At 54.1% G+C, this 26911-nt stretch overlaps 1 protein-coding gene across 1 annotated transcript in view; it reads right to left on the reverse strand.

Annotated features, from left to right (window-relative positions):
* Positions 1-8109: 8109 nt before the first annotated feature.
* ADAMTS8 (ADAM metallopeptidase with thrombospondin type 1 motif, 8) overlaps positions 8110-26911 on the reverse strand; it is a 41805-nt gene continuing 23003 nt past the window's right edge. Inside the window, exons 3-11 of the mRNA XM_010844723.1 lie at positions 26322-26911; positions 19685-19924; positions 18755-18890; positions 18090-18257; positions 17028-17329; positions 14908-15091; positions 12091-12263; positions 11800-11975; positions 8110-10048 (exon numbers count right to left, since the gene is read on the reverse strand). Coding sequence (XP_010843025.1) covers positions 9484-10048; positions 11800-11975; positions 12091-12263; positions 14908-15091; positions 17028-17329; positions 18090-18257; positions 18755-18890; positions 19685-19924; positions 26322-26911 — 2534 coding nt within the window. The 3' untranslated portion in view covers positions 8110-9483. The remainder of the gene's footprint in view (positions 10049-11799; positions 11976-12090; positions 12264-14907; positions 15092-17027; positions 17330-18089; positions 18258-18754; positions 18891-19684; positions 19925-26321) is intronic.

Raw genomic sequence — 26911 nt, forward strand, 5'->3', positions numbered from 1 at the left:
GGCCCAGGACTGAGGGGCTTTGGACCCCGTGCTGAGTGAGCACGCCGAGCTGGCCTCTGCCCTCTGGCTCACTGGCATGGCTCTTTCCACCCTTGGGACATGTCTCTGGCAGTGCCTCGGCTCCTACGAGCACAGGTTTGGGCCGTTCTGCTGCATCTGCTCACCAGGCTTCCTTGGATGCACCATCGCCGATGCAGGAAAGTAAGGGGTGAAGGAGCTGTGGGTGCAGTCTGCTGGCCCCACAGAGAGCGCCGCCCTGTAGGAGGCAGGGATGTGAGGGCAGCCGGGGCACTGGACCTACTCCTGCAGGAGAAGAGGGAGCCTCGCAGGGGCACTGCTGAGAGATACACCATGTTGAGAGGTGGGCTGGGTGTGTCCTACAGGAGGAATTGTCCTACAGGAGGAGGGAATTGTGAAGGAACTCGGAGGAAGTTCTCTCCCTCTCCCCATGAGCATGTACCAAGGAAAAGCCCTAGGAAGGCACAGGGAAGGTGGCCGTTGGCAAGCCAGGAAGTGGGTCTTCACCAGGAACTGACCATGACTGCACCCTGGTCTCAGACTTGCAGCCTCTGAAACAGTGAGAATCAGATTCCTGTTCCTTAAGCCCCTCATCTCCAGGGCTTTGTCATGGCAGCCTGCCCAGATGGAGAAGCACACAGCCATTTCTCAGGACTGGCTTGGCTCTGGACATCCAGGGCAAACACTGGGTCTTGGCTCCATGGAGCTTGAAGGAGGCATCAGATGAATACTCCTCGCAGACATACACAGTTACTGTTATGGAAGAGAGCAATCAGGCCTCATTTAGACTATGGAAAATGGGGGAGGACTTCTGGGGATGTGACTTCAGTCTTCAACGTGAAGGATGAGAGGAGGGAGCCGGCTGAGCAGAAGAAAGAGCACTGTAGGCTCAGGGAAGGCGTGCGAGGCCTGGGGTAACAGGGTTTGGGGAGAAGCTGACAAGACACAGTGTCACTGGGAGTTTCTGGTGACAGTCACTTGGGAACCGGCACATCTTGTTGAGAGGGTTACATTTACATGCTCAGTGCATCAGAGAGCCATGAAAGGGTTTAACTGGAGAAGTGAAATGATCCAATGTTTGTATTTAAAAGATCTGTTATTGTTGTTCTGTCAATAAGTCCTGTCCGACTCTTTGCGACCTCATAGACTGCAGTGTGCCAGGCTCCCCTGTCCATCTCCCGGGATTTGCTCAAATTCATGTCCACTGAGTCAGTGATGCTATCTAACCATCTCATCTTCTGCTGTCCCCTTCTCCTTTTGCCTTTAATCTTTCCCAGCATTAGGGTCTTTTCCAATGAGTTGGTTGGTTGTATCAGATGGCCAAAGTATTGGAGCTTCAGCCTCAGCATCAGTCCTTCCAATGAATAATCAGGGTTGATTTCCTTTAGGATTGACAGGTTGGATCTCCTTGCAGTCCAAGGGACTCTCAAGAGTCTTCTCCAACACCAGTTGATAAGCATCAATTCTTAGGTGCTCAGCCTTTTTTATGGTCCAACTCTCACATCCATACATGACTATTGGAAAAACCACAGCTTTGACTAGATGAACTTCTGTTGGCAAAGTAATGTCTCTGCTGTTTAATATGCTGTCTAGATTGGTCATAGCTTTCCTTCCAAGGAAAACTATGAATAATGTGAGAATCAGATGGGAGGGGTGGGATGCATGGTGGACGCTGACTTAGGTTTGGGGGTCCTGAGCAGCAGGAGGATTAGAGGGATATGGTTCATGTGGGAGCCGGTGCACAGGATGGGTGAGGAGCAGGAGGGGAACAGAAGACAGGTAACAGGCACAGCAGCTGGGAGAGGGTGAGTTTGAGGCACTGAGTCTGGTGGGGAGCTGTAAACATACGGACCCATGGTTCAGGAAAGTGATCCAGCCTGTGCAGAAAGGAAGGGACACATCAGGCCCAGGCCACTGTCCCTAGTGAGGCCTGTCACAAGGCTGGCCCTTGGCTGGCATCTGGGAACTTGGCTCTCAAAATGTCAACATCACCAGTTAACTGATAAGTCTGGTTTTCGGTGCCTGGACTGTTTGTGCAGACCATGTGGTTTATGCTGAACACCGGCTCTCCTTCTGGGAGTCTGGAATGTTGGTGTATGAGGCAGAGGGTACCTGTGTGAGCAGCCCCCAGGGACAGCCCTGAGCTCTGAGTCCCTGCTGGGCTTCCCTGGGCTGACACCTCACAGGCATGTATTTGGGGAACAGTGAGCTCCATGTGACCCCTCATAATTGGGGGGAGTGAGCACAGGGAAGCCTTACGGTGACTCCTCTGGACCCACCTGTATCTCTGTCCCTCCCTGTGTCTCTGTAATAAATCTTAGCTGTAAACACAACTTGCACTGAGTGTTGTGCATTCCAGTGAATCTCTGATGATGAGGTGATCTTGGGGACCCCAACATAGTCTCAGGATTTGAATTTGAGAATGATCTGCATGTTGGAAAAAACCATGAGCATGAGAGTGTATGAGATACCCCAGGAAGCATGGGTAGGACCCTGAGGGTCTCCACAAGTTAGGAGTGACTGGAGGACAGGAACCACAAAGGAGGCGAGGACTCAGGTGGCAGGAGAGAGGAACGTCTGTGGGACTGAGCAAGGTCATTGTCGGCCTCGCGAGCAGTCCTGTGGGGAGCTGTGGGGAGAGGGACTTGGTAGCGGATTAGGAGAGTGGAAGCAACAGAGGGATGTGGGGAGCTGTAAACACATTGTAAGACAGAAATAACTCAATCATTTGTTTTCTTATTTATTAAGTGCCTGCTGCACAACAGGCAGCAGATGCCAGTGATGCAGTGAACCCAGGGTGTGGTCCTGGCCTCACGGGCTCTGTGGTCCAGCTTAGTGTCTGAAAAGCAAAGTACATGAGGCCGTGGGGTGTTGCACCTAACCTGAGGGCTTCTTTGACTAAGTGACCTTGAATCTGGGAATTTATGAATAAGACTCATTAGAAAAGACTCTGATGCTGGGAGGGATTGGGGGCAGGAGGACAAGGGGACGACAGAGGATAAGATGGCTGGATGGCATCACCAACTCGATGGACGTGGGTTTGGTGAACTCCGGGAGTTGGTGATGGACAGGGAGGCCTGGCATGCTGCAATTCATGGGGTCACAAGGAGTTGGACACGACTGAGTGACTGAATTGAACTGAACTGAGGGCACTGCTGAAGTTGGGGGAGAAGAAAAAGCAAGGAGCAAGGTCATTTCAGGAAGAGGGAAGAATAGATGTGGACTGAGGACCTGAGAATGGAGAGGGCTGTGGTGTCTGCAAGGAACTGATTCTACCTGGAGAAAATAGCTCAATGTGTAACAGAAGCAGGAAAAGAGGATAGTTTTAAAAGACTAAGTAGACCTATGGGTCAGACCTTAAGACCGGTGGCAAGATACTGTGATTTCTTGAATGATGACTTTCATTCTCTTGTGGGCAGGGTTTTTTGTTTTTTGATTTTTTAAAATCCCATCCGTTTTCTGAGATCTAGCACATCTGGGGACTAGAAAAATAGAGGGATCTTTGGTAACATAACTCCAGATGGAGCAGAAGCACACATTCTTCCAGCATCACAGTGCCCCAGAGACGGGCAAGTGTGGGGAGGCTGCTGTCACTGTTGTCCTGATTGTGTCCCCACGAGGGCTTGTCTAGCTTCCCCTCATCCACCCTGAGATCTGAAGGTCCAGGTCCATGCAGCAGCGACAGCAGACAGTGTGGACTAAGTGATAAATCATGCCAGGGAGCAAGCACAAGGAAAGGCAGGACTCTGGGTGGGTGGTAGAAGAAAGAGGGGCAGGCAAGGATGACGGGGTGGGGAGTCCTGGAAGCCTATGCTCTATGCCCGGAGGACCTGGGAGATTAATTTAATAAGGTCCCAAATACCCCGTCTACTATATACTTGAGAGTTACTGGAATATGCTTCTCGGTTCTAAAATAAGATAAAATCAGGGTGTTCCTCTAGCTTCAGGTCTGTAGCCTGACTGGTCAGCAGTGAGACTGTGTCTCCTTTCTCCTCAAATCATGGGTGATGTAGGGTTGAGTTCTGCTGAGTTGGGAGAGGTGAGGTCTTCCACTCATGGTGGGATCATGAACTCATCAGGAGAGTGAAGAAAGTGGAAGGTAATTTTATACAGGATCAGCGATAGAACTAATGAGGGAGGCCTGCTTGGGTGGCTGGTCAGAGCTTCCACTGAACATGCTAACTTCATGGTGGCCCCTTGAGTTCAGTGGCATGGGCCCTGCTTCTCAGAGTCAACACCATGATGGTAAGCCTGGGGCAGAGGGTGCAGTGGTCTCCGTGGGCTCTGCTGTGGTGCCCTAGTCAGTCAGTGGGGCAAGGAAGACAGGAATGTTGGCAAGATGGAGCTTGCAGTGCTAGAACATGGACTCCATGTGCACAGGGAAAGAAGTAGAGATGGAGGAGAAATAAAGATTGGGATGTGGGTATGGTGGGTGGGTCAAGGACCTGGGGTCCCTAGAATAAGTATTGAGGGAGCATGAAAGGTCTGGAAGGATTGGAAGTCGTGGTTGGTGGACACAATATTTAAATCTATAACTTTAGAGGTGAAGAAGTTGAGTAATAAGCAAGTTCAGGATATGGCCTTGGGAGGTGCACGCTGACCTTTGTCGTCACCAGACCCTCTCTTTGATCTACCGTTCACAGTGGTTTTCTCCCTCCTTTCAACCTTGGATGCATCTCCCTTCTCCGCTATCTTTTCCCCACTTTCTGGTCCAATAGAGGAACTCACAGCATCTTTCTTTACTTCTGGAGAAAATTCTTTTACCTGTGTCTGATTCATTTATGTTACCAGAAACTTAAGCTCTCCATGGTCCAAAAACCCTTTCAACTATTTTTTCTTCCCTTTCTTAGAAACAGGGAGCTGTGCTTGGCGGAGGACACACTCTTCCAGTGTGCTGGGACTCACAGAATGTTTGGAATGAGGAACAGTGAGGGCTGGGGAAGACTCCTCTTCTCTCTCCTTTCCTGGGGGCATCTGTGCGTCTGCCAGGGATGGGCTGGGCAGCTGGTGGAGGCGGAAAGTCAGCCAGAACGTTCCTGTCTCTCGTTGCTGAGGCCTAGGCCTGAGGGAAAGTATGTCCTAAAGAGACAGGTGCATCTGAGGACTTTTCTCCCAGCTCTAGCAGCTCAGCTCAGGATCCACTGGGCTTTGGGTCTCATCTTTTCTTCCCAGGACTTTTCTCCCAGCTCTAGCATCTCAGCTCAGGATCCACTGGGCTTTGGGTCTCATCTTTTCTTCCCAGGACTTTTCTCCCAGCTCTAGCATCTCAGCTCAGGATCCACTGGGCTTTGGGTCTCATCTTTTCTTCCCAGGACTTTTCTCCCAGCTCTAGCATCTCAGCTCAGGATCCACTGGGCTTTGGGTCTCATCTTTTCTTCCCAGGACTTTTCTCCCAGCTCTAGCATCTCAGCTCAGGATCCCCTGGGCTTTGGGTCTCATCTTTTCTTCCCAGTACTTGAGCAGGGTCTAGTTTTGGGTTGTGGGTTGGTGGACACTCAGTTTTCAGCTGGGAAGGCCCACTGCCTTTCCAGTGGGATATCAGAGAGGTCCCCCTGTGAAGAAGCAGGAACTGAGCTGTCACAGGGTGCTCCTGTTTTATAAGCCTGGCCCGGCTGTGGGGAAGTACTGACCAAGAAAGCAGACAGGTGCCTGAGAGGGGCTCATGAGGTGCCCTCTAGGCAGGGGCACAGCCCAACCGCCCTGCTTGCTCAGCGCTGTCAACCTCTCGTTCCCCTCGCGTTTCACGTTGTTTTGTTTGAAAGTGTTTCTTATGTAAGGTCGATCTGACCACAGTATGTCTCCACGGATCAACTAGATTGAGCCAGCGAAAACATCAACTTAGGTTGGTGCCCTTGTTTCTTCTCACATTCCATGGGCAGTTTTCTTGAAGCTACAAGCTCAGCCAGAGGAGCGGGATGGGGTGGGGAAACGTGCCGTGCTAGTAGGGACCTTTCTCAGAAAGACATGCTGTCCTGCAGTCACAGCCCCCACAGGTCGGCCAACCCTGGTTTGCATTTCTACAGGGCAGGGTGGCGCTGCCTCTGTACCCTCCCCTTCTTCCTCCCAGGACACACGGCAGCCTGTTCCAGGCCTTGGGGTGGCTGAGGATCCAGTCCCCCGGTGGAGTTAGGGGTGGAGGATACTGCTGTGGATACAGGTCTCTCCACTCTGCACTGGGAGAGGGTGGAGGAGGACAGGGGTTGGGGCGTGGATGTATTATTGCCTAGAACTCTGTCCTCGCGGCCTTCATCATGCTCACCGTGTCTTGTCTTTGACTTTGGCCGAGTATTTAATAATTTAGCTTTAACTCACCCAAGAGGCAAAAGGCAGTGATGCAGCTGTGTCAGGAGAAATCTCGAATTCCAAGGATAGCACTGCACCTGATTCTCTTTGGTAAATTCCACATTGTATTCACTCTTGTAATCAAACCGGTCCTAATTCCCAAATAGTCAAGGGAGGCGGCTGCCTCCTGAGGGGTTTGGGGATCTGAGGCAGAGCCCACACAGCAGATATCGCTGGGGCTCCGGAGCCCCTTTCCATGAGACCAGGGGAGACTCAGACATGGGGTTCTTGGGCCCTATGCAGAGGCACCAGCTTACTTTGCAGATCTGAGAACACAGCTGTGACAAAGCCACTCAGTTTTCCTGGACCACATGGAGATCACACGACAAAGCAGAAGACAACATACTCTGAAGGACTTTCCTATTGTTCTGTCATTGTTTTCTTTTTGGTGGGAGGAAGGCATGGTAAACGTGAAGAGGGGCCCAGAGGAAAGCAAGAAGAACAAACGTTTGGATGCTAAGGGGGAACAGTCTTCAGTAAAAGGGCAAACTTGGTTAAAAAGCCCCCATACGAAGGATGTAACACCTGGCGAATGTCTTCAGAGAGCACCACGTGGAGCTGGCGGGAAGATGAGTCCCTCACCCTGGGAGAGAGGGGTGGTTGACCAAAGCTGGTTGGGGACAGTGACATAGCATACTTCTGTGAATTCACAAACCCTCTGGTCAGCTACAGGGGAATGAAGGGGAGAGAATAACCCCAGACAAGGACTCACTTATCTCAAGGATGGAAGGTTGGAAATAAACTTTGAGGCTAATGGACCACCTTTGAAATATTTCTGCCAGGAGCTTGGAGGGGCCAGAGGAGACCAAGTTACCTGTCAAGTCAGGGCCTCACGGAGTTTCAGGGGAGGCACCGGTACCACTTCGGTGAGGAACCACTGCTGAGGGTGCAGCTGTCAGCAAAGGAAAGTCAGTCTTCCCTCCTCTGGGCAACAAGGGTGGTCATGGTAGGCTGGGGGAGCAACAGCCTGGTCTCTCCCTGCAGATCTGTTTTCAGAGTCCCTGAGCTGCAGCTGCTGAGTTTCCAGACACAAACAAGCCTGTCTTCTGTGAGCCTCGCTGAGCCCACACAGCAAAGAGGAGCCAAGTGGGATATTATTCTGCTCTGCGCACCAGCAGCTCTGCTGCCAGCTGAGTGCCAGGCAGACTCTGTGCCTGGTAATGATGCAGGCTGTAGGGAAGGCACAGCTGGGCATGCATGGGCAGTTACTGTGGACACACTTGGCCTTGATTATTTGGGGGAGAAAGAGAACGGAAAGAGACAAAGAATTGCAGAAATACACGGTCCATCTCAACAAAGCTGGTGCGCAACAAGGACAAATATGGCACTTCTGGTCATCATTATCACCTTGTTTATGCTGAGGCGAGCCTGCCTCCCGCTCACCAAGGACATGGCAGTCAGGGAAAAGTGGTCAGTGGCATCCACGGCCGCCACGTGGAGTTCGCACCACGTCAAGACAACCCACGGAGGTGGGGTTGGAGCTGAATCCTATCTGCCTGCCTATGCCCCACAACTAAATCCTCCCAGGGGCACCTTTCCTCTCACACAGGCTCTGTGCAGCATCCTCTCTGCTGAGCCCACTTTTCATTAGAAGGGGTCTCAGGAGATAGCTAAAGGGAAGGACCAGGGGGTTAAAGGGGATAGAAAAAGGAAGATCCTCATTCAGACTTCTCCCATCTTCATTAGAGTGTCGTCTCTTGATGTCGTCTGTTCCTTTCCATCCTTGTACTAAGCTCCTTGTACACCAGACCACATGGAAGACGAGCCGGGGGCTTGCTCAGAGCCAGGCAGAGATGAGGGGACCTGGAGTAAGGTGGGATTAGGGGGTTCTCGGGCAGGTTTCAGGTGCTGGTGGGGAGGTCGTTCTGTGTAACAGCACTGATGGGGACACTGCAGTTTGTGTAGTCAAAAGAGTTGTGAGTTGGGGCTGAACTCGACGTGAAGAGAAGGAGCTGAGGTCACTGGGATGATGGTCCTTAGAAACAGGTGTGGCATTCCTCAGATGCTAAGAGAATCTTGTTTCTCCGGCTGGTCGGTATGTAAATATGAGGATGAGGACACATGCAGAGTGGAATGGGAAAGGATTTCCCAAGAATAAGCAACCTGGGGGCATCGCCAAACCTTTGTTACCCCAGAGTTGGAAGTTTCCACTAGAGCAGGGCTTCTCAAAGCAGGGTCCCCAAACTAGCAGCCTCCATGTCATCTGGGAACTTGTTAGAAATGCAGATTTGCAGTCCCTGACACTGACTCAGAAACCCTTGGGGTTGGGCCCTGCCATCTGTGTTTCAAGCAGGCCTTTAATGACCCTAATGCCCGCTGAAGTTGGGGAACCTCCAGTCTGGAGTATGCAGATACAGCCTTGCCTCAACTGGCTGGACTCGGCAGATAAGAACACTCAGAGGGAGGTCTCAGAGATGCAGGCAAGGTGCCAGCTTCCACGGGTGTGCTCAAGGTGAGCTGACCTAGTTTCAGCCTCTGTCCTGGGGCCCAGGGTCCCCTGCCCTTCCAGAGAAGTACAGAGCCAGAACAGACCCCTGCATTGGCACAAGAGCACACTTTAGTTCAGAGACACATTTGCATAAATACTTGAAGTGGATCCACCCCTGCAGGTGGGAGCCTGAGAACACGGGGCTCTTCACAGTCCCGGGCTCGCAGCCCTCCAGCTGATGGGTTTAATGCTGAAGATAGTCCCGGTCATCTCTGAAGATGCCTCAGGGTGCAAATATCGGGCTTGCCGTGATGCTCACCATCACCCCAACTCCCCGTCTCTCTGTGACTAATATTTTCCTCACTGAGGTAGATTATTTATCAAGGGAACCAAGTAGAAAACAGTTTTTTTTCATTTAACTTTGCTACTCCTTTTCAAACAGGCTGAACGAGTCTTCTGTTTGTGTCCCTTTTACCTTATGCCCTCTACTTGAACCAAGGAGGGTCCACCCCACAGCATCTGTGGTCTGTCTCTTCTCCTCTCCTCCCCTTGTAGATTCATGCCCAGCTGGAGGGCCATGGCAGTGTAAGGCCTGGGTAGGCTGGCAATACCACCTCCAGATGTGGGGTCACCATAGTGCGACCTTGTTTGCACCCCACACCCCGAGTCCATGAGCAGAAGCCACCCCCTCTGGATCACGAGAAGCAGGGCAGGCTTCTGCAGAGCTTGGTATCCTCAGGCTTCAGAGCCTCATCACAGGCGGCAGAGGTCTGGCCGCTGGGGTCACGGCACTGCACCATCCGCCGCTGCCAGCCGGCCCCGCAGCTGTGAGAACATTCAGACCAGTCCCCCAGCACCCACTGCGTGTTGAGCAGGGCCTGAATGACATTGGTGGTTGTCCTCTCTCTGCTGCTCTGTTTGCTGGAGTTCATATCATCAGGGACAAAGAAGGTATATTTGACCTTGAGGGGATCCCCATGGACCTTCAGGAGCTGTAAGGTCAGTGGCTCGGGCAGGGACTGGAAGCTCTGCAGCCGCTCCAGGGATGTGAAGGCACCGCTGTACCTGAGGACAGTCCCGTTCAGCAGGATGTACTGTTCTGTGGGAAAGATGGCGTTGTTTCCATTGAGCAGGTACTCCCCATCTGTGGTCTTCAAGGCCAGGTAGTTGCCATCGTTCTGAACTCCCGGCGGACTCCGCTGTTTCACATCAATGTTTGTGGAGCCAGCCGGGAAGGTGACAATGTCATTGTAGCCATAACTGTGACAGGAACAGAAAGATACCCTTAGGACCTGTGGCTCCCCAAGTCAGGCACTCAAGAGGTCAGTGTGGAGTGACTGGAGGTGGGCAAACAAAAATTTGCACTATCAAATCAGGAAATAGTTGCATAAAGTTGCCAATAAGTTAGCTGGTGACGCCAGCAAGAATGCTCTGTACATTGGGATTTTTGCTTTGCCCGGCAGCTCTATTGTGAGTGTTTGGAGATGAGAACTGACGATAGCATACAGGGGAAGGGAGCCCCCCAAAGGGAAGTGAAAGCTGGGCTGTTGCTGCTCAAGTCCCCATGCCCATTCCAGGATCTGACCAGATGGATGCCTCACTCCGCTCTCAGAGTCCGTCCGTTCCTGGAAGTGTGGCTGTGTGGCTCAAGGGCAGGGAGCAGGGTGGCACACTGTGCCCAGGGGCCTTCTCCCGGGTGTGCCAGCACCAGGAGCTGGGCCGCCGGGGGCGACAGGGTGCTCTGGGGCAAATGTTTTCACTTTATTGTGGGCCTTGGGCTTTCTGTGGGATGGAGAACCCTGAATTCTTATTCTTCTCGTTGTGGGTAGAAAGTATTTGGTCTCATAGGCTAGGAGGGAGGTGAAGAAGCCTGAGGAGGGCAGTCACTCTGTTATTTGCTGTTCTTGTCTCATGCCCACTGGGAAGCTGTGAGAGGACCCTGGCCCCTGATCTAAGGTCTGAGCGAGCACTGTGGGGACTCCCCCTTTGACCGCCTCACGCCGCCTGGTTCTTTTTTCTATATCATTGAGTTTAAATATGAACAGACTCGCGAGTTGTATTTGAAAGAAGATTTTGTTCTTTGATTCTGATGAGATGAGGTAGCATGAAGGAGTTGGGTAGGGGTGCAGTGTGGCCATGGACCCTTGCCCTTCTCTATGAAGTGTGTGCAGGGCAGGAAAAAACCTCTAGGAAAGGAGAAACCTGGGTTCTCCTCAGACGTCGTTACCTACCATGGTGACCTCAGATGATCATGTTATCTCTCCGTGCCTCAGTTTCCTCATCTATAAACAGGGAATGACCATCCTGGCCCTGACAGACTCATTTTAGGAATCAATCAGAAGTGAAAGCACTTAAATATAGAAGGGCTTCCCTTGTGGCTCAGCTGGTAAAGAACCTGCCTGCAATGTAGGAGATCTGCGTTCAGTCCCTGGGTTGGGAAGATCCCCTGGAGAAGAGAAAGGCTACCCACTCCAGTATTCTGGCCTAGAGAATTCCATGGGCTGTATACTCCATGGGGTCGCAAAGACTCGGACTCGACTGAGCAACTTTCACTTCACTTCACATGAACTTACGGATTTAAGGTATGAGAAAGGATCTGGGGCTCTCAGATTCAGGAAGCTCCAAGACTGCCAAGGTCCCCCAAGAACCCCCTTTCTGAAGATCCGCCTGCAGAAAGGGCAGGACCCACCGGGTGCAGGTGAAACGTCCTTCCCACAGCAGGCCTGGAGGAGCTGCTTCTGGCAGGGGTCCCAGTTACTCAGCGCACATCTGCTGCCGACTGACTCAGAGATGATGCAGCCCCATGCACGTGGCCTCCGGTGGCCCCTCTGCCAGTCAGACTGCACCACGTGCTCTCCCACCTCCTCACCCCTCACAACCACTCTGAGACAGAGAGGATACCGAGTTCATGCAGACACTGCAGCTAGCACTCCCGGGTATGCAGGGGCCGCCACTGTCTCTAAAGCCCGGTCCACTCCTGCAGCTAGGGACAGGACTCCTGGGAGACCCACCTGGAGGGACTGAAGGAGCCAGACACCTTCCTGCATGAGTCGCCTTTGCCCCCACACACCCCACACTTGTCCAGCTTCTTAGGTGAGTCCAACACGTGATCACAGCCAGCCTTGACACACTGGCCACGGACACAGATGGCCAGAGTATCGGGTCCGCACAGGGTGCCATCGATCACCTGCAGAAAGGAAGCGGGGTCTGAAGGGACCTGAGCATAGATGCAGCCCGCACGTGGTCCGGGCCAGGAGGCCTTCCTCCCCACCCGTGCATCTGAGTTCCAGAAGGTTCCTCACCTTGTCCTCAAATATTCTGAACTCGCTCCGCCCCCTGGCTAGGCAGAACAGTTTGCAGCGGTCCCGGGGGGACACCCCCGCATACTTGGGGACCCACTGCAGTAGGTTTCCCTCCACGTCTGTGTAATTGTAGGCATTGAACTTCTCACACTGCTGCTCCCTGAAGCTTTTCCCTAAAACGAGGATGAGAGGTCACGGAGTCACCATGCTGAACTGAAGCAGGGAGGACCCCGAGGGGGAGATGCCCGGATTCTGGGCATCCTTCTTCCTCCTGGACTTGACCTGGTCCCAGGACGCGGGTCACCTCAGCCCGCCCTTCCTCAGCACTGACCTCGGCGCTGACTCATGAGGCAGGAAAGGAGAAGCCTGCCCCGCGGGGGTTTTCTGGGAAAGACAGTGTTTCTATTGGGAAGAGTCTTAATTCTGCTTTACTGATTAGCTTTCTCTCGTGGCTCAGTTGGTATAAAGAATCCGCCTTCAGTGCAGGAAGACCTAGACTCGATTCCTAGATTGAGAAGACCCCTTGGAGAAGGAAATGGCAATCCACTCCAGTGTTCTTGCCTGGAAAATCCCATGGACAGAGGAGCCTGGCGGGCTGCAGTCCATGGGGTTGCAACAATCGGACATAACTTAGCGACTAAACCACCACCAACACCAAACCTAGGTGAGGATGGGGATAGCTCAGTAGGCCTGGGAAGCAGAGAATGACACATGGAGGTATATTTTGGACCCTCTGCTAATCATGACTCTTGACACGGGACGTTTGGACAAAGGCCCCCTCTGTCCCTAATTCTGACCTGGCCTCTGCTCTCCACTTGCTGTAATTCTGGGTGTCTTTGGGGGAGTCCACTTGAAGACACTGTGATTACCTCCAGCTCAGTGAGGCCCAACTCCGTGTGGTTCCTCCATCACCTGGTTGACTCTTCATTGTTGTTGCTAAGTCACTTCAGTCGTGTCCGACTCTGTGTGACCCCGTAGACAGCAGCCCACCAGGCTCCCCCATCCCTGGGATTCTCCAGGCAAGAACACTGGAGTGGGCTGCCATTTCCTTCTCCAATGCATGAAAGTGAAAAGTGAAAGTGAAGTCGCTCGGTCCTGTCGATTCTTAGCGACCCCATGGACTGTAGCCTTCCAGGCTCCTCCATTAATGGGATTTTCCAGGCAAGAGTACTGGAGTGGGGTGCCATTGCCTTCTCCAGGTTGGCTCTTCACAGGGTGATGTTACCACCTTCTAGCCTGAGACTGGAACCCTGGTATCTTCTTGACATTTGAGCACCTACATCTGCTATTTCCGGCATGTCACTAAGTCCTGTCCTCTGTTCAGGATGAGCTGAGGTTTTGCATGCTCCTTCCCATACTCCACAATTCAGTCCGCTGCTCACAAGCTAAGGCTGGGGGTTTCCTGTGAGACTTGGTGCCTAGTCTCCCACCCATCCTGCTGCTTCCAAGACAGGAAGACCTGGGTGTTTCCTTCTCGCAGTCCTGAAGTTAGCGCTGCTCTTACTGCTGAGGTTCCCCACCGAGCTGGACACCTTCATGGTCTGTGGAGCTTCGAACCCCAGGTGGCCACGCCCCCTCCTGAGAGAGCGTCGGGACAGCCGAGGCACACGAGAGGCACTAAGCTCCCGCTGATGGAGATGGCTGGTACCAGTGCACCTGAAATCCAGGTCTCAGCTCCTGTCCGTGTCTCCTCTGTGCCTCGTATTCATTCCCCTCTCCTCTCTTCTCTCTCTCATTTCCCCAGGAGCCCTTCACTAGTGTGCCAGGAGGATGCCCACAATTCCAGGCAGATGCTCTAGAGCCTCCTGCCATTACGGCTCCTCCTCGTCTTACAAAACTACAAAGCCTCCAGACTCCCTTGCTATTTGCCCTCCCTGGGCTGGGCCTCTGTGCTTGTAGGAACTTCTCTAACCTCCCTAAAAGTGTGTGCCATCTGCTGCCTGTCACACTCCCTGGAGCTGCGACAAGGAGCTGGACAGGGTGGTGGAGCAAAGATCTGCAGGGACTCCCTCTCATGTCTCTGTAGCCGTCACTGCTCCTAGTTAAGGAGTTAAGGTATGTGCTTTTCATGGAGCTCAGCTCGGTGCTCTGTGATGACCTAGAGGGTTAGGAGGGGAAGGGAGGAGAGGGAGGTCCAAGAGGGAGGGGATATATGTATACTCAGAGCTCATTCACAGCAGAAACTAACACAACATTGTAAAGCAACTATCCTCCAATTAAAGAAGACTACATGGGAAAAAAAAAAAAAAAAGGTATGTGCTTTCTCGTGGGCACTGGGGGATGTGCCTGGGAGGCAGAAATGAGGCACTTCCCAGGAAGGTTCCCATAGGCAGATGCCATGGCCCCAAGGGGAGATGAGCAACCTTCTTAGGAGAAGTGTGTGCTAGGATCAGATTCAGAAACCTTCCCTCTGCCCTGGGCTGAACGTTGGCTGGAGTGACCCTGGAGGTGGCTCCGACAATTGCTTTGGACAGTGGCTCCATTGTTCTGCACACACAACAGGGTTTAGACTCCTCCAGGAGTAGTATTACTGTGGACTCTAGCCCTCCGCAGAGCCCTGCCCCGGCTCTAGAGCATAAGCTGGTTGGGAGTGACATCCTCCATGTCCACATCTCCAAAAACCAGGGTGGTTTCTCTCCTTGACTTTTCCAGGCTCTCCCTGAACAGTGAGAGCTGGCCCGGGGCACTGTAGGCTGCCCCGAAGTGTGGTGCCTCAAGAGCCCGTTTCTGTCTGCACCCTGGAAAGCTCTGAGCCCGAGAGACCACCCTCTTCCAGGGATGTGCTGCAGTCGCCGTAGCAGCTGCTCTGGTCATTACCGTCTGGGGGGCACTCCTCGGTGTGGCATGACTGGTACTTGGCTCTCTGACCCAGGCAGTACTTCCCTCCGTTCTGAGGCTCAGGATTGGTGCACTCACGGTATGAAAACTGTACTCCTCCTCCGCAGGTCCGTGAACATGCACCCCAGGGTCCCCACGGGGCCCAGCCTCCATCCACCACAGCCTGCAACACACAAGGCCGCTCTGAGTGGGGTGAGGGGAGAGGGCCTAGGCTCTCGGTGGGACCTCCTTTCCTAGCTGTGCTTGTGCTGGTGGGTGGAGTTCGCTAACTGCCCAATTCGTCTTCCCATTGGCTTGTGTGACTGCAGCTGACCACAGAGTCTGTGCGGGCCTGGCCCTCAGCTGCCCCCCAAGCAGCCAAGGGTCTAGAACCGTTCCTCACCCTTTGTAAGGTGCTCAGTTGCAGAATCAAACACTTTTATGGGAATAAGGCTGAGGAAAATACAGTGGTTTCCCATGGGGGCTGAGACTCCCGCAGTGTTTGGAGACACTGTAGTTGTCACAGCTGGGCAGGGTGTACACTGTTGGCCTCCAACGAGTCGGGGACAGGGAGCTGCTCAGCCTATACAGCCAGAGTGCACACAGCCCAGACACCACCAGTGCTGAGGCTGAGCAGCTCTGACCTAAAGGAAGGATCTCTGGGAGGTGAGGCTGCTAGTCTACTAGCCTCCAGGTCCAGGAGTGAGTAGGACATCCTGGGAACAGTCACATCCAACTTTACAACTGACTCTGAGGTCAAGCAGTTGTGATGGGTGGGTACACAGAGTTTTCAAAATGAAAATAATTTTTTAAAGGTTACAGAAGTCATACGTGATCCTATAAAAAATGAAAAATAGGAAAAATGTGAGAGAAAGTAACACTTAAAGATATACCACTACTTAGATGAAGCCATTGACATGATTTTCATCAATATCCCTTTATACCTGTGCTCTGACTATCGTCATGAAGGTCCCGTGTTTTTATTTTACAGAGACATGATTCTGTCAATATATGCAATATTTCTTTTTTTTTTTTTATGCAATATTTCTGATCTGTCTTTTCCCCTTAAAAATACATTAGAAGCACTAGCCTGGGTTCACTTTCTGGCCACTTTTTCCTGTGTGGAGCTTGGCTGCACTGCTGGGGAAGGTAGGAGTGGACCCCCTTCCCATCTCTCCCCTCAGGACTGTGTGAAGCCCACACTACAGGACAGGGTTGGGAAAAGCCACGTGTTGGGCAGGGGCTGGGAGGGGACTTAGAAAGAATCCATGACGCCTATCCCGGCCCAAGCTTAGAAGGAATGTGTGGATTACGTGGCCACACAGGCCCCTGGGCCTCCGTGCACGGGATGTGCCCTGAGGACAGCCTTCCAGAAGGTGAGAGCGCAGGCCACCCTAGTGATTCAGAGCTGGCCAGACCCAGGCTGAGACCCATCGGACATTGTTTCAGAGATGGCTCAGTGACTCCAGTTAGAGAAAGGTGACGAGCCTCACAGTTTGGAAGTACAAAGCAGGGCAAAGGAGCCAGTCGTTTAAAACCCCTTCTCGACATTGCCTTGCCTTCCCTGCAGGTTCACTCTGCCAAGTTTTCTCTGCTGGCTCAGAGGTGGTTCCCCTTCCTTCTTCCCTCCTTCTGGAACAAGGGGTCCCCACACTACCTCCCACTGTCCTGACCCCTAGCTAAGAATTCAGCTCAGACACGGGTAGGGCATGAATACTTTCCCCTCCTTCTTGATGGGGTGTCCCTCCTCTGCTGTCACTCACTCCATTTATAATAGAATTCATAATGGCTTCTGTTTATTGAGTGTCCATGACAGTCTCGCGCAGGAGTGTCCACGCCTAGCACCAGTCCTCCAAGTCAAGTCCACAGCTGTTCCAAAGGCAAGCTCTCCAAACGCCCAAGCCCTGATAGCACCATCCATTTGCTCTGAGGACACCCTCGAAGGGCTCCTCTTGTGTCTGAATAAATACGCTTTATTTTGTGTGTCAAAGGATGTGTGGCTCTACTCATAGTTGCATCTGGCCCCAAGCCTCCTGCTTCCTAGCTCTCAAGTGCGGCTTCCTCCATGGAAACAGCCCTCCCCCGTCCCTCTCCCTGACACCCCAGTGGCCATCCCTCACCTCGGGCTTCTCCACTTCCTCCTCGGGCAGGCAGCTGCCCTCCCAGCAGAGGTGCCCGGGCCCGCAGGGTGTCCCATCGGCCCAGGGCAGGCTGGCCTTCCTCGTGTGGCAAAGGGGGTCGGGGCCATCAATGCGGCACCAGAGCTGCGCGCAGGTGTTCTGGTCAGAGGAGTTGGGGCAGTGGCGGAAGCCCAGCCCAAAGATCTGCTTGCACTGTTGGTCCAGGTCGTAGAGGGGCCTGCGGCCGGGGAGGTCTGTGGGCAGGGCCATGGCCCAGGAAGGGGCATCCAGAAGGCAGTCCCCTGAGGAATGAAGGAAGCAGAGAAACAGGAATAAGGGCCAGGGGTTCCCTCCTGTCACATGGCACTCAAGGACTCCTTGACTTCAATCCACAAACTGTCAACACTCCATCATCTAGAGAAATTCCTTCCACGTTTTGATTATCAGTAGCACATTTATTTAAAGGATTGAATTTCTTTGTCATCCAGAATGTCTTATATGTATGCAGTGTTTACCGAGGGAAGGCCAGCTAATTGTAGCACTAATCTAAGTCACAGTATAATTAGGGATGTAAATGGACTGTTAAATCCAGGCCCAGAGAATTAAAGCCAAAGTACTGATGTTTGAACAATCTATTATTTCTGCATCAAGAATCACTTGTGTCTTCACTTCTTTACTCCACAAGCCAGGCTGCCTGCACCAGGCACTTCGCCCCACTCCTTGCTCTCAGGGGCGTTCCTGCCTATGCTGTTTTCACGCTGCCCTGTGATGTACGGCTCCAGCCGGAGGCTCCCTTCTCTGCTCTGTATGACAAACATTCTTCCATTCCTTCAAGGTCTGTGGGAACCCACCTTCTCCAACAGACCTTCTCAGACCACTTCTACCTGCTCTGCAGATAATCTCATTGGCGCTAGAAGCTGGGCTGAGGAACAGCAGGCTAGAGGAGTGGGTAGAGCACCTCAGCCCCGGAGGGCAGTGAGGACACAGCTGCTGAATGTCTCCCGTCCTGAGACGCAAGCAAAGTAGGTGCCTGCCGCCGGCCAGGGAGAAGCGGGGACCTACCGTACCCGCGGTCCAGGAACTCTCTGAGGAACGAGGCGCTGCAGGGGGACCAGGGCCGTGTTTTGTTCAGCTGGACGTAGAGCGGCGCCATCATGTGGTGCTTGTCCAGGGGCCCGAATAGCCGAGTACAAAGCTTGGAGTCGTCGTGGGGCATGCCGAGGACGTGCCCTGGGAAGGACGAGACCCCTAGTCCACCTGCCGCCTCCATTGCTGTCAGCCATCCATCCATGGGGCACAGTGCTCTGAAAGCCTAAGCAGTGCCAGCTCATCCAGGAACTCCACCTGTTTGTTCCTCAGGGACAGTTCTCAGCCCACTCTCCCAGGGGAACCGGGAGCACTGGGATCCCTCTCTTTTCTGCTGGGGCCTTTCCTGATTCACATTCCCCTTAATCGTTTGCTCACTTTCTCTCACTGTCATTGCAGTTGACCTTCTGAATCCTGACTGCTTAGCCAGGACACCCCCTCACGGCTCTATCTGAGCACTGGTGTTTCCCCATGCCGCCTGAGGATGGCCCTTCACTCAGGGTGGGGATGGAGAGCATGAGGGCACAGTTACTCTGTGACAACCAGGAAGCACGGCACAGCCCTGGGGGGCTGCACCACTGGACTCTGGAAGGCAGGTCCCCCCAACCCAGCACCTGGCCTCTGGGAGTGGGGGATCTTACCGAGTTCGTGGGCCAGAGTGTAGGCTGCCTGAAGGCCCTGGTCCTGGATCACGGCGCAGCTCTTGCTGGGTTCACAGATGGTGCCAACGTTGGCCACACCCAGGGTGTCGCACCTGCCCTCCTGCCCGCAAAGGTTCTGCTCAGGAGAAAGCGAGACGTGAGGACAGAAAGAGGACAGGAACTGCATGTTCCTGCACCTCCTGAGATGAGGGAGATGTTTTCAGCCAAATCTCTATTTCTTCACAAAGGACATTTGTCATCTACATCAGCAAGACATCAGGCTGTGGGCCTGGGAAGTCTGTCCTGGGAGGCAGGATAGCCTGGGAGGCTATAGACACCCCTGCATAGGGAGACGGGTGGGCCCTGACCCCTGGACCTCGGGCTCCCCAGCTGTGAAGTGGGGCTAAACACGCAGCTTTGGCCTCGGGGTTGTCTTGACGCCTGGGGGGCAGGGAGCAGGGCCTCTACCCATGAGGAGTCTGGCTAGACTTTAGGAAACCACCTGCTTAAACCTCACCATGAAGGTGGGCAGGCCTCCTGATTTGGAGACATTATGGGAGGAGCCTGGTTACCTGCCCCCAGGGTTTAACCCGGGTTGCAGCTGCACCTCTGGACTTTGTTCCAACTCCACATGTCTCTCAGGGCAGTTTGAGTCCTTTTTGTCTTGTCATGACCTCAGCAGACAGCTGGTCACAAACTTCTGGACAAGAGCCCTTACGCATTCCTCTGCTTCCCTTGAAATACCTCATACTTGTCCTCATGACCTCCTCCTCCCGCCCCACCCCCTCGTCCACATTCACGGCTCTCTGTCCAGCTAGGGCCAGCAGGGAGCCAGTCCCCACATTTGGGCTGGCTCCACATTTGAGCCACACCCCCTCCTTGACCCACCCGGTGCCACCCCTTCCCCTGCAGTGTCTGGAGGCCCTCAACCTCTCTGGTGAGCAGGATGGCCGTGTCGAAGTGCTCGGGGTGCCGGTCTCTGGGCTGGTTGATGTCCCGCTGCCAGGCGCAGAAGTCGCGCAGTATCAGCCCGCTGTTGTCTGACACCTCGGGGCCCAGCTTCTCGTCCCCCAGGATCACCAACTTCATCATCACCAGGTTGACGGAGTTGCCGATGCTGGGGTGCTTGTAGATGCGGGCGGCCATGGACATCAGCATCAGGATGTGGTTCTGAGGCGAGCAGGGGTGAAGAGGGAGGGGTCAACCTCCCAGCAGTGCCCACCCCCGCTGTCACCTGAGCTGTGCACTCCTCACTGCAGGGCATTGGTGTATAGCCTCTTTGGGTGGGCTCCTAACCCCCCTCCCCGCCACCCCAAGCACTGGCATTATTTCCCTTCCTTGTACGTATTAGAAATCCATGGCTGAGTAAGTGGCCTGAGGTCCAGAGCTAGTGTGTCAGCCAGCCCATGAACCCTGCAGGCCTGGCTCCAAAGTTTGTGTGTTTAACGTCCTGCCCAGCCACACATGGCCATGGACATCTAAATCCATTAAAATTCAATCCAATTAAAATCACCGTCCCTCTGCCACACCAGGCACATTTCAAGAGCACCAATAGCCACATAACACTCATGGCTGCTGCAGAACATTTCCATTGTCACAGAAAGTTCTTCTACTGGACTGCACGATTTATCTACCTTAACCTGGACACCCACCGTCTCCCTGCCAGCCACCCCTCCCCTCATGCTCTCAGCCCAGAAGCACTTGTCTGAGCACTCAAGGTTAGAGTCCATGGAGAATTGTCCTCAGTCTGCTGCGGTAACCCCTACTCTTCAGGAAGGAAACTTTGCTGTAATGGTCACTCCTAACAGGAGCTCCTCTGCACCAGTCGCAGACTGGATATGCGTCACCTCAGGAAATGCTCACAATGATCTGGGCAGTCATCCTCATTTCTCCAACAAGGAAGTGAAGGTTCTCACAAGTCAAATACCTTGTCTACAGCCACCCAGCTCTTAAAGCTGGGGTGTAGCACAGGCATGTCTGCCTCTGAGGTCTATACTCTTCTCATTAAACTTCCCAGGACCTGGCCTCCTGGCTTCTGCCTGGACAGCCCAGGGGGTTTAATCCTCCTCAGCTTGGGTCAGGAGAGAAGGGATGGGCTGCTGAGACCCAGGCTCTCAGGCTCACGCTGCTTCTGGTCCCATCAAGGTCAAAGGAAGAGTGGACATCGGTGCTTGGCCTCTGCCCAACCCTGGGCTGCCAACAGCTCCCAGGGCCTCCGAGGAGGCCAGATCAGGTCACTCTCCTGCCTCTGGGACCTCCAGAAGAGCATCGTCTAGGATGATTCTACAGAACAGGAAACCGAGGTCCTCTGCCAGGAGTGTGGCCAGTCCTGCTCCCTGCCCCTCAGGGCTCCACCCCGCTGTAGTCTCTTTTTCTGCCCTCCTGTGATCTGGAAGGTGGGACCGGAAGGAAGGAACCGAAGGTGAAAGGCTACAGAGGGACATTCCGGGGCTGAGGTCACGTGTGGGAGTTCCAGATGAATCCCATTACTTGTGAATGGGATCTGTCTGTTCATCTCGCCGGCAACCAGCCAGATATGTGGTAAGACTATAAACAAGGGTCGGCAGGTCACTTAGTGTGTCAGACACTCCAGCTACGTTTAGGCTGATGTAAACATCGTATCAACAAAGCTGAAACTTGGCACCCGCTCCTGGAGTCAGATTTCTGAGGGAAACAAGTAACCACCTCATTAGGCAGCTGGGGGTGAGGGCTGAGGAGTGGCAGCCTGTCTGGCTCTTCCCTCTAGTTATCTGCTGCTTCCAGGGTGCCCCCCGCCACCCCTGACGAGGACCAGTGGCCAACTCCTGGAACAACCTGCAACAACCTGCAGCCCTCCTCACAAGAGAACTCCCTTCAAGTTCCAACATCACAATCTCAAAACTAGGGAGATGATGTTTGATGAAGAAGGCATGTAGGCGAGAAACGCCAGCTGCCCCACAACCAGTCCCTAAAGGTTTGGAATAAGGAACCAGTGATCTAAGGTTTAAGAAGGCTCTGTTTCCCAAGCTGTTCCATCATCCTAGCAGAGACTGTCAATGGGTTGATCCCCAGTGTGAGCCGAAGGTACACGAGTGCACGGGATGTGCGACCTGACACCGAGGCTCATGGATTCTTCTCCCTGGGGTTCAGGGAGCTCGTAGCTTCCTCTCCAAACATCATGCAAATGGCAGGCTGAGCCGGCTTGAGAATTTTCCTTTTAGGCAGTGGGTTTAATGGGAGGACATTGAAGTTTCCCTTGGATGCTCTCTTCTAAGATAATTCCCATCAAAAGAGGGCTGCCAGGCCTGTATGGTCCAAAGTGTCTGTTAAAGTCCGCAGTCCTGGCCTGGCCCACCTACCCTTTCTCTCAATCACTGAGCTTTTGGGATGAGAAATTCCTCTGAGGACTGGTGGCTCAGATGTCTGTGCATCTAACTGACCCTGGGGGCAGGGAGCCAGGCCTGGGCAGGTGGGCAGCTGTGAGACCGTGAACCCCACTTCTGGGCCTATCTCCTGGTCCAGAAGGGCAGGTCTGACTTCCAGGCCCAAAAGCGCCATCCAAGGCAACTCTGGTATTAGCTGTGCTTTGCCGAGCATCTGCTATGTGTCAGGCCCTGGGTCAGATGCCTTTTGTATTTTACTATCTCCTCCTGACACTGCCAGATCCTTGGTAGAACAGTGCCTGTCAGGCTGGTGAAGAAATTGAGGTTCAGAAAAAGGGGTAACTTACTCAAGTCACGCATTTCTATTTTCTGTCAAAGTCTATGCTCTTCTTCATGGCACTGACTGCCGCCCACCTTTGCTGTTGCAAGGACAACTGCAGCACAGTGAGATCAAAGTATGCGAGCAAGACCGCGTGCCCTTGACATTGTCTCTGTCCTACCTGCCTTCCCAGTGGGACAGGAGGATGGGTACATGGTGACTCAAGGACCGTTGAAGACTACGGTCTTTTTAAACTGGGAAGTGCTTTACACAGTCGATCATTCTGATGGCAACAGACCGAAGACTTGGTCTTTTCCAGTGGGGGTTCATACTTCACGGCAATATAACGTGCCCACGGAGACTCAGACATGTGTCTGTTCTGTTATTATCCACAACAGGACACTTCTGAGAGTAAAGAGGAAGTGTTAATAATTACACCAAGATAATCCTAGCCAGGGGTTGTGCTGGGCAAGCCAGGATACTTGGCCACTCTGGTGATAGGGCTGGTGGGAGACATTTTCCTGAAGGGCAGTGGAACGGGGGTGAAGTGACTTAGCCCTCCCTGAAGCCACTGGCTAGTAGCTTGACTCTGGGACGCCTCTGGTCTTCTCTGGGGACCTCCCTGCTCAGCAGCGACTTGAGAAGCTCAGCAGCTGATGGTCTGGCTAGACCATTTTCCAGACTGAGCGTGGGGCGCCGCTCCCTACTCTTGCCCCTTCCTGGTGCAGTTTCATCCAGCAACAGTCAGCAGCAGCTGGGTGCAGACAGAGTTAAAGGTCTCTTCTGAGGTGGTCCCCCCTTTCAGAAAGCCCCCTTTGTCTGAGCTCCTCAAGTGTACAGAGTCTGGAAAACTTCCTCGTCACTCCGCAGTGAAGCCAGACTTGCGCACGGTTAATTCTTTCTCTGGCCTTGAAGGCAGTTTCTTCTCAGGACTGGGCCTCCCATTGTGGCTGGACCTGTTTGGGTGGCTGGGCTCAGTGATCCATTCCCACAGCATGGAGGATGTCAGGGGAGGCAGAGCCAGAGTCACAGACCCTCTTGGTGCTGAGCAGGCGGCACAGCCCAGCACCCCAGCATGGCTGTCGGGTGAGGAGACCTGGGGGAAGTCACAGATCGTCTGTAACCTTCACTCTCTTCCTCTGCCCCCTCACAGGTGTTTGCACTGCGTGGTCCCTGTAAAGCACTCTGCAGATTGAATGTCCTCAGCGTGTGACTTCCCCACGAGGTGCTGAACTTTCCAGAAGGCTCACTAGGAAGCAGCCTCAGCGATGCTTAGACTAGACTCCATTGCCAAGTCCACGTGCGTCTCTTCATGGGGGAAGGGGAAGCATCTCTTTATCCTCATTACACACCCTGGTGGCTGGGACACCCCAAAGCACCTCCATCTGTGTGAATGAGGTCTCCAGGGGACTCCTTGAAGAGTTACTTGCAGAGAACTAGGTTATATTTGAGGAAGTGTGTCTGGGCAGGCCAGGGAATCTGGCCTTGACATTCACTTGTGCCTTGGCTGAGCTCATGGGACAGTCCAAGGGATTGAGCTGAGAAATTCAGGTCTGTCCTGTGGCATCTCCACAGCGGGTGAACAGTCAGAGCAGAGGGGCCAGGGGTCAGTCATAGAAACAGCTGTGCCTCAGCCTCAGCCCCACCTGGGGCAGTGACAGCAGAATGCAGGCAGTGACGGGATGAGACCAAGGGAGAGGGGTCAGGGCTGGCCCCAAAGGCAGAGGGAACCCTACCCACCCAGGGAAGGACCTAAGCTTTCAAGGTGCCTGACAGCTCTTCTGGGGTGTTCTCCTGACCCAGGGAGGTGGTGGGCTGCTGCAGCGATCCTGTCTGAATGTCCAGAAACCTGTGTGTGTGTGGGGGACCATGTGGGACATGCGCATGTTGGGTCATCCAACCAAGAGTCCTATGAGGGTACAAGTGCCCCTGGGTGCAAAGAGGAAGCCAGCTGTCTGGTGCAGTAGACCTGGGGCAGAACCCAGCCCTACCCTTGCCTCAGCGGCCTGGGAACCCTGGTGCCTGGCAGCCCGCATGTCTGCTCTCAGGTGGCTCTGACAGCTGGAGCTGCCAAGTACATGCTGGAGGAAAATTCACAGCATCTTAAGTGTTTGGGTGTTGAGCTGAGCCGAGAGGGTAGGGAAACATTAGGGAGGACATTTTGACTCTGAAGACCGAAAAGCAATGACTTTTCCCGCTGCTTCTCCCTGTTCTTGTGGGCTTTCCTACTCCCGGTTGTCAGGCAGCTGTCAGAAAGGAATCGTGTGTGGGAGGGCTCAGCACCGCACCCTGGGTTTGAGGTGGATGGACTTTGCCAGGGGTCCCCTGGTAGCCAGGTGTGGCTGTCCTCAACCTGAGATGGGAGAAGCCCCACCTGCCACCTTCTGGAGGACATGCTGGGGCAGGAGTCAGAGGAGGCGGCTGGCACCTTCCCCTGCTCTCCTGGAAGGCCAGGAAGCAGATACTTGGTCAGTGCAGACCCACAGTCCTTGGGCAGAACTGGACTGCGGGGTCAAAGCTGCCATCCCAAGCTCTGGGAGGAGTGAATACAGACTGTCAACACGGGGTCTGATGGGTTTGAACCACCCTGGCAGCATCCAGGGGGGCAGCCACGTGGACCTTTCACCTCCAGTTCTTCCCATCTTTGCACCTAGAATGCATTTCCCAGTGACTGGCAGACTGAGAAAGCTGGGGCAAGTAATAGAAGGGCCCGCCGTGCCTCATGTAGACTGTTGTGCACAGGTGGTGCCAAAGCCCCCAAGGCAGGCATCAGCTGGGCACAGGCTGAGGCTAGAATAGGATGATAGCCAAGACTGCCATCACCAAAATGGCAGCAACTGAGCTGCAGCTGCGGCCAGGGTGCCCATTTCAGGAATCGGTGCCCTCTGGGTAGGTCAGTCCTCCATGGGGCACATCTCTGGTTCTGCGCTCCCCAGGATAAGAGAAAGTGCGGCCTCACCTGGAGCCTTCTGCTTCATCTGGTCCTTGGAGGAGGTGCTGGGGTGTAGGGTGACACACACACCTCCTGCTGAGTCCGCAGCATCAGTAAATCTATTTGGAATCGGCCTGGCTGCAGGAACTGTCCCCTGGACTCAGTTCCCTGCCCCAGCTCAATAGAGAGCTGTGTCTAGGCAGAGGGCAGCTCAGGTGGGCCAAGAATAGTTGTGGCTCCACCAGGGACACTCACCACAGGAGGTCAGATCCCCATTGTCTTCTCCTTCCCTCTCCCCTGAAGCTTCAGGTTCCTGGGCTGAATCCCCAGGCAGAAATTCTGTTCCCCTCCCTTCTCGTGCTGACGCCGGTGCTGCCAAGTTCTGCCAGGGCTGAGCGCCAGGTTGGCAAGGTATCCGTGCCCCTGATCAGAACCAGCTGGGCGCACAGAAGTTGGGCAGCCCCTTTCCAGCCTCAACTCCCTGCAAACAATGTCTTTTACTTAAGGCAGCCTCAGTTCTGCAGGCAAAGGACACCTTTGCATCCCAGCGGCCTTTCCTTGGGAGCCCCTCAGGTCTGGAGACAGTAGGGGGCTGAGAAATGGGGCTTGGGGTAGATGCTCTTCCCAAATGCTCACTTATCGTCTCTGTTGTGCGAGGCAGGTGTCTGGGGTGGGGGTGCTTTAAAACTCACTTTCAGCTCAGCATGTGTGGGATGGGGGTGGACATGGAGGAGGGAGCCCAGAGCCTCCCCTCCAATTAGAAGGGAGGTAGTGGCAGGAGCAGGTGGTCTCCTGGGTGTCAAAGGTCATGAAAAGAGTTACTTCCCTTTCTCAGAAAGGAGAGGACCTTGTTTGGGGTGAGGAGCTGGAAGGATTTTTCTCAGAGGGACAAGAAAGGGGACAATTTGGAGACTCTGGGAGGTGATCAGGGTGTCCCCGCACAGCAAGTCTTACCTCTAGGTCCTCTCCGTAGAAAGCAACCATGGATGCATCGGCCACCAGCAGCATTTCCACAAAGCGGTCCTCCGAAACAAACCGTTTGGTCCTGCTCTTGGCCCCCAGGGTTGGTGGTGGCTCGCTGGAACTTTCTGCCTCCTCTTCTTGGCCCTCCTCGTCCTCCTCCTGTTTCTCCTTTTCCTCCTCCTCCGCTGTGTCGGCTCTTCTCTCCTGCCTCTCACCCTCTCCCTTCTGCGCCTCCCTCTCAGACGCTCTGGACAGGGGCTGGGCTGCAGTGGCAGGGTGCACGTGCCCCCAGCGCTGCAGGAGGTGTGGCTGATGCAGGGAGCGCCCAGCGCCTTGGGGCTTGATGGTGAACTCCTGGCCTTCCAGCAGAAAAGTGCCGCTCAGCCCGCGGCAGAGGCTGACGGCCGCCAGCGACTCGGGGTCCCGGTTCACCGTGCCCGAGAAGATGCAGCCGCGCAGCTCCCTCTCGCGCCCGGCAGCCCCGCCGGAGCCCCCGAGGCGTGCGATCTTGAATTCGGGCGCCAGGAAGCTGTCGTCGGGCTCCAGGCGCAGCTCCAAGTCGCGGCCGAAGGCGGACAGGT

The sequence above is a fragment of the Bison bison genome, unplaced genomic scaffold, assembly GCF_000754665.1.
Source record: "Bison bison bison isolate TAMUID 2011002044 unplaced genomic scaffold, Bison_UMD1.0 scf7180017864205, whole genome shotgun sequence".
NCBI classification, from domain to species: domain Eukaryota; kingdom Metazoa; phylum Chordata; class Mammalia; order Artiodactyla; family Bovidae; genus Bison; species Bison bison.